This window comes from Amphiprion ocellaris, chromosome 13 (genome assembly GCF_022539595.1).
Source record: "Amphiprion ocellaris isolate individual 3 ecotype Okinawa chromosome 13, ASM2253959v1, whole genome shotgun sequence".
Lineage (NCBI taxonomy): Eukaryota > Metazoa > Chordata > Actinopteri > Pomacentridae > Amphiprion > Amphiprion ocellaris.
In genome coordinates, this window is record NC_072778.1 from 30,379,258 (window position 1) to 30,386,411 (window position 7,154).

General features: G+C 41.3%; 1 protein-coding gene across 1 annotated transcript; it reads left to right on the forward strand.

The window, feature by feature from the left end:
- The first annotated feature begins 30 nt into the window (after nt 1-30).
- gpr137 (G protein-coupled receptor 137) lies at nt 31-5,861 on the forward strand. Its single transcript, XM_023265228.3, is given in 9 exon segments — nt 31-175; nt 1,262-1,722; nt 1,814-1,863; nt 1,951-2,191; nt 2,614-2,763; nt 3,755-3,880; nt 3,966-4,084; nt 4,973-5,006; nt 5,008-5,861. Coding segments are annotated over 8 exon segments (1,155 nt in total). The 5' UTR covers nt 31-175; nt 1,262-1,350; the 3' UTR covers nt 5,071-5,861.
- Nucleotides 5,862-7,154: the final 1,293 nt, after the last annotated feature.

Sequence of the window (7,154 nt, forward strand, 5' to 3'; positions counted from 1 at the left end):
ACAACACAAACAACAAATTGAAGAAACCGCGATTTCCCGTCGGTCCTGATTGGCCCGTTGGAGTACGAACGTTGGCTCCGCCCACCAGACGTTACGCACTGACACAACGCGGAAGTGAGGGATTTGTATTATCGTCGGCTGCAGATTCAGGAGGTTCATCGTCTCGTCAAATAAGGTCTGTAATTGTCCTTTAATTACCACTGACAACTTAAATTCTTAATTAATTTTATGAGAAAGTAAAGTACAACTGACAGGCGAGTGCAGAAGTACTGAATATTGTCGTTCGTTTACAACGCTAGCTTAGCTGTAGTTAAACTCAACCGGTTGTTTATATTCCAAAGTAACCTAAAGATCTGCGATGTACTGAGCTTCAAAGGTCACTGAAATATACTCAGGAGCATACGCGCCTTTACAGTATCATAAAGTCAAACATATATCAAATTATCGAAGCTTTAAATATGTATGTTATGTATGTATTTGATCAACTGAAAGAGGATACGTGTGCTTAATGCTTTTATATCCAGTCTTGTGATTAGCATTCAACCTACAATCAGTTCAATCATACATACAGTAGTGAAGTGGAGGATCTTGTCAAAACTCTCTTTTCATCATGGACAATGTCTCCCACCCTCTACAGAGAATTACAATAACAAAAGGCTGCTCTGAACATCACAGAAAGCTGTAGCTGTCTGGCTGATTGACTCATCTTTGTGCTAAATGTTATGTTTAACTAGACTAAGTAGGACAGCCTCCACAATCACTGAAACTGCATCAAGAAAAATCTCTTTGGTGAATACTGAAGCTTCTTCTCACTAAAAACAGTCCTGTTAGAGCTTTAGCATAATAGATTTTCCAGCTAATCCTCATGGGTTATTAAATGTTTTACTTAAGTAGATAAATGATGAAGTTGCCAGTTAAGTTTGTGCTTAAGTACAGTACTGGAAAAAATGTATTTAGGAACATTTTGACACTGCTGGTTACTGGTAATTTAACAATATTTGTGTGAAAATTATGAATAATATGGATAAGTTATGTGAATGAATAGATAAGTCCATAGATTTGACTGGTACTGCACATGATTCACATTAGCACATCTGACAATTTAAGGTATCATATTGATGCAAAATTTGGACAAACAAAAGTATTACGTAGTCTCAGAATATATCATCTGATCATATGAGTGTTATAAAGACAAAATGTCTGTTCTGTTATCATCTGTTCATGACCTGCTGACCTCTTGTGAATCTGTTTCCGCCCTCAGGTCTCCTCTGTAAACGCCCCACGTGGAGAGAATAAGGTTCAGCAGTTCCTCTGTAATGATGACATTTAGTTAAACCTGTCAGTACGCCAATGGAAGCTCCGGTCACGGCTCCCAACTCCTCCACTCTGCCTCCACCGATCCCCCTGCGTCCGGCCGTTGCCCCATCGGTGCAGCTCGGCTTCACTATCCTCTACACCACTCTGTACGCAGGCCTCTTCCTGGTGGTTTACGGCCAGCTGTGGCTTCTCTACCTCTACAGACACAAGCGATGGAGCTACCAGAGTGTCTTTCTCTTTCTCTGCCTGCTGTGGGCTGGCCTTCGCACCACACTCTTCTCTTTTTACTTCCATAACGCTCTGGAAGCCAACCACCTTCCTGTTGCAGTCTTCTGGCTGCTCTACTGCTTCCCTGTGTGTCTGCAGTTTTTTACTCTCAGCCTTATTAACTTGTATTTTACTCAGGTAAGGCTGGGCAAGATGGGAAAGGGGGCACTCTCTAAAAGCTAAGATACACCAGCTGTAATGAATGACTTATTTCTGTCTTGTTCCGCAGGTATTACTCAAAGCAAGAGAAGCGTACAGCTCAGAACTGAATAAACGACAGTAAGTTTCGCACTCCAGTGAAAACCTCTCATATTTCATATACTACTACTACTAATCCATTCATCACTTGCTCTGTGTCCTGTTCAGGTGGATCGCACGGTTTATGTACGGTGCTTTTAGCGCCATCTTCCTCACCGTCAACATTGTGTGTGCAGCTCTCGGGGACCGAGGCAGCAGAGGAGAGGCAGGAGACCGAACCTGGAATCTAGTCCTGGTTCGAGTGCTAGTCAATGACTTGCTCTTCATCCTGGATGCCGTGCTGCTGGCTGTCGTGCTGCTGCTCCTGACACGACACTCACACTCCACCAGTGCCTACCTGGTCAGCAAGGTGTGCAGCAAAGTGTTGTGGCAAAATAATGAAAATCTAGCTGTACCACAAGTTAAAGGAGTTAATTAGTCCTTACAGTACAGCCTGTAAAAACAGGTGTGTCGTGTCTTCTGTGGCTCTGTAGGAGCTTTGTCAGGTCTGTGACACTATCAAGGTTATCTCAGAGTGTAAAGTTTGACAGACTTGAATGGGTCTAATACAAGTTAATTTTGAGTTGCATTATGGGAACTGCAGGATTCAGCAAAGTTGTGATACGTCGGTTTGCTGCTGCTGTATTTCTTTAGGTACTTCTTTTACTACTGCATGTCTTGTGAGTAACCCTGTATAATTGAAGGTCAATACAAATCACTGGAGTATCCCTGTAAGCACTACTGTATTTGTGATTGGACTCTAGGCTTACAGTGTCGTTTTTAACTTACCAGGGGACCACAGTGTGTCGTACAGCAGCGCTGGGAGCAGCAGTGATCTTATTATTTGCCAGTCGAGTCTGCTACAACCTGACAGTCCTCTTTCTGTCCGAGAGCCATCGGGTGGAGTCCTTCAACTTTGACTGGTACAACGTCTCCGACCAGGTAATCATTCAGTGTCGAAGCCAGCCTTAATCCTTGATCATACTCCCATGTGGACACAATGTACACATAGTTGTCTAAACATGCTGTCTAGTCTGCTTGGACAACTATGTCAACTATGTCCAAGCAGACCAGACTCCTACTGCATCTAGCGGCTGAACTACTGCTTTCATGGACTAGAAAATACTATGTAATATAACAACGACTACATGTTCAGAGGTGTCCACAGCTGGTGCTGTACACAAAATAAATATAATAATGAAGAGACATTCTTCAGGAAAACCTAACTTAATCATCATCCAGAATGTTGGGGTACAGACATCAAAAATGGTAAAGAAATGGCTGAATCAGGTTAGAATTAGGGTTTTGGACTGGTCTTCCCAAAGTCTGACTTAAACCCCATCAGGAACCTGTGGACTATGATGAAAAAGACAAGTCTGTGACAGAAAGCAAACAAATTTAGTTGAAACAGTTCTGTCAAAAATACAACCAGAAGCTTGTGGAAGAGCTTCCAAAAGCACTTAACTGAGCAGAAAATAACCAAGGGACTTTTAACCAGATATGAGCACTGCTGTATGTAGATTGTGACCCAGCAGATTTTGTCATACTTTAAGAAGACCCATGATAATCTATGAAGGAACCAAAATGCATTTTTGGTGCCAAAGACGCATTTCATCATAGACTTTGCAAGTGTATACATGCTCACAACTGTAGATGCTGATCTACTGTGGATGTATGGAATGGAGTCCTTTATTTGACTAGAAAGTAGTTTAATAATCATAACTACATATCCGTGATGCCTGCAGCTGGAGTATATCAAGGCTTTAGGAAATGTAGCTCAGTGTTAGCGCTTGGTCAAACTGCCAGGGATGGCTACTTGTAGCTTCAGCTCTCAAAACATGCAGGTCCTGATGCTTGATCACGATAAAGAGAAAAAAGACCTGCATTACAAATATTAACCCTACCTGTGTTTGTTTTGTTTGCTTACTTTTAGGCTGATTTACACAATGAACTAGGCGACAGAGGCTACCTGGTCTTTGGAGCCATCCTCTTCATCTGGGAGCTGCTCCCAACCAGCCTGCTCATCCTCATCTTCAGAGTCCGCCGGCCTGCTCAGGAGGTAATTAGAGCATCTGAGCAGCGAAGGTGTTTTCTAACCAAGCAGCAAACATCATGCTAACTGGTGCCGTGTCTCATTCTCACAGAGCAGCAGCTTGGCCATCAACAACAGGGTCCTACCGCGTCCGTATTTCTTTGATGATCCTCAAGCCAGCGATGAGGACGCACCTGTTCCATGGGCTCGCAACTCAAATCCACACTCAAGGTACCACCTTTACAAATAGCTGCCAGGTAGAGATGAGTTGACCAGTCACTTCAGAAAACCCAAAGAGTTCAGATTCACAGTTCATAGGCTTTTACGTTTACAGCGGCTGCGTTTTGTTCTGTTGTCGTGCAGAGGGTGGTACTATGAAGCCAGATTAGTGGGTTAGCAGCTATGTTGAATCCAAAGTCAGAGTTTTCAGTATCATAAAGGTGGCTCTCTTTTAACCTGCTAGATCACCATGGTAATTGATGCTGTTTAGCTAACCTCATCCGCAGGGGGTTGTGCTCAGAGTTTAGGATTTAAATCGGTTCTAAGAAGATTCTCCCATTAACCAAAACGTTTCTTAATGATTCTGTATGAGTGATACAGATTCTCAGCTGTGATAATGTGTTTTATCAGTAAACCTGTTGAGCTGTATGTTACTAAAACCACTAAATGAAGCCATGCAGTTAAAGTATTTTACACTGTGTGCATTGTGTTGCCATGAGAACCCGACAAGTATTCAGGCGCTGTGATTTTGATTTCACAGCTGTCAGTTAGAGTTCAGCAGCTGCATTGATCGGTACAGTAAATATATTAACATACGATTAACAGTTTACAGCCATCATTCCTGTCCTGCGTCATTTGCAGTAGCAGAACTTTTTACCGTCATAAATTTTTACATTCCTTGTAGGTCTACAATAAAACAACCCGTTGACTCAAGAGTCACATGATGTGGTGAACATCCTCTATCAGTCTGTAGCAGTAAACCTGAGTTAACAGAGGAAGCTGAGTCACTGCTGTGACACCTGTTATCTCAGGTTTTAAGTTGTGTCGAGCTTTGAGGTTCAGCCCTCTGAACTATAGCTCAGCTCAGCAGGCTCATCGATCATCTCTTCTTCTTTCCAGCTGGTATGGATCAGAGACGGCTCCCCTCCTGTTCTCCTAGCAACCCTCCAGACCAGAATCATCAGCATCACTCTTTCTACTCCACCCCTCAGAACTGACCACTGTCCAGCCAGCAGTACCTCCCTCTGTGAGCAGATTTGCACTGAAAACCTCAGGAAATCACCTCCCCACAGCGACTGTGCACCTTGTCGTTTTACAGAGAATATATTTGAAACTTGTTGTTGTTTTTATGTAAAAAGGGATCAAACTTGGTGGGCAAAAACCCTTCCAGACTTTAACGGGCAAACGTTGTTCTCAGCGACTTCCTTATAAGTGTTAAGCTGAGATTTAGACACACAGTTGGCTTGTTTTATGTCAGTAATTATCCCACTGTGGGTTTACAAGTCTTACAGTTCCTAAATATGGCACATTTAGCTTCGTCTGCATTCCTTAATGCGTGTGATGTAATGTAGTTTGTCGGAAATAGACTCAAATACAAATGAACTTTTGGTATTTGTTGCACAGTATATTTTTCCAAGACCAGTAATGTAAGTAATAATTTCATTAACACCAGCAGACTGTATATTTCCTAATGTCAGTCCTCCACATTGATGCAGGTTTACTGTACTTTTTCCTCTAGGGCCTGTGTCTGATATTCCTCCGGTTTGTTTGTCATGTTTGTACAAAGTTCTATTATTTTAAAAAGCTGATTTTGATTCCTTTCCCGTATAATTATATTTTGATGAAAGTTTAACTTATTTTATAATTACAGTTCTACCTTTATTTGTAGCTAAAACCTCATTTTGCTCTACTTATGGCTGTTTTTGGTAAGAAGTTGCTTCATAGTGAGTCACCATATGACTGACGTTAACTATGTGAACTTCAAACCAATAAAAAACATCCAAACAAACATGCTGGGAATGTTGCTAGCCATATATGGTTTTCACAAGTCACAGGTGGATATCAATTGTACTTTTACTTTTGCTTCATGTTTCTGTTGAAGATACTTAGGTACTTTTTGAAAAAAAATGTACTAGTTCCACTTTATTTTCTGTATGATTTCTGTTTAATTGTGTGGCACTAATTATTTAGAAAATTAGTGAATAGTCAGCCGAACACTAAAAATAATTTTGAAAACTGTAGAAAAAGACATCTAATTCAAGTTTAAAGAGCGTTTTCGTCAACAAACGTCAGATTTTCCCATGTAATTAATAGCAAACCCACCTCTCTATCTAGGAATACCGTCTGTGCAATAAAGATTTACTCAACACTATTTTGACATTGACAGAAGCAGACTTTATATTAGCGGGACTGAGCTGGAATTGTTTCATGTCTTTACAAAATGATGTGTGAATCCAAGAGAGTAAACTCGACAAACTCCCAGTTGCTTGAGCCAACTAAATACCGAGATGAATCCATTTGAAAATCTCTGATGTGTTAAATTAATCTGACATAGTGGTGCATTTCAGTATGAAACTGTGGCTCAGCTGTCTTCGTTGTCTCCTATAGACACAGTTTTTCTATGGCCTTACAAGCTGACAACAAGGTCTGTATGATAGCTCATCTGGAGCTTTCACTCAAAACACATGAGCTTCTTTAGGAGATGAAGCTGCCCAGCTGTTACTGAAGACTCCCTCCAGTGAAAATCTAGTTGTTTACCCTGTTAACATGTCCATGTGGGGTTTCTTATTTGTTGGAACACAGACCATAAGCGAAGTAAACAGTCAACACCATGGCTGAGAATTTCCACCTCAAAATTGCAGTGTACCGATGACACTCTCAAAAACGGATTCAAACATCCAGGGCTTCATATGTCACAAACCCAAGGAACCAATCCTGTCATCTTGTAGTGTGGGATTTCCTGTATCCATGTCCACCTACACTACAGTATGATTGAATCACTCCAATTCCATAGCATAGAGTAGTTTTACAGTGTCTGAGTCATAGGTGAGCTGGTGTGCTCGAGCTGCAGTGAATAGGGAGCAGTGGGTGGACAGGAAGACAGACTTGTAGATCTACACATTCTAGAGGAGGCAACAGTGTAGAGTTATATTTAAGCCATTTTAAGGCAGAAAGGGATTATTTTCAGAGTACAAACAACTAAACATTCAAGTCAGATACAACATGAGTTTTTAGGAGTTAAATCAGTGACCAGAAAGAAATAACATCATTTTGAAATGAGTGATGTCCTGAAAGGCTTAAT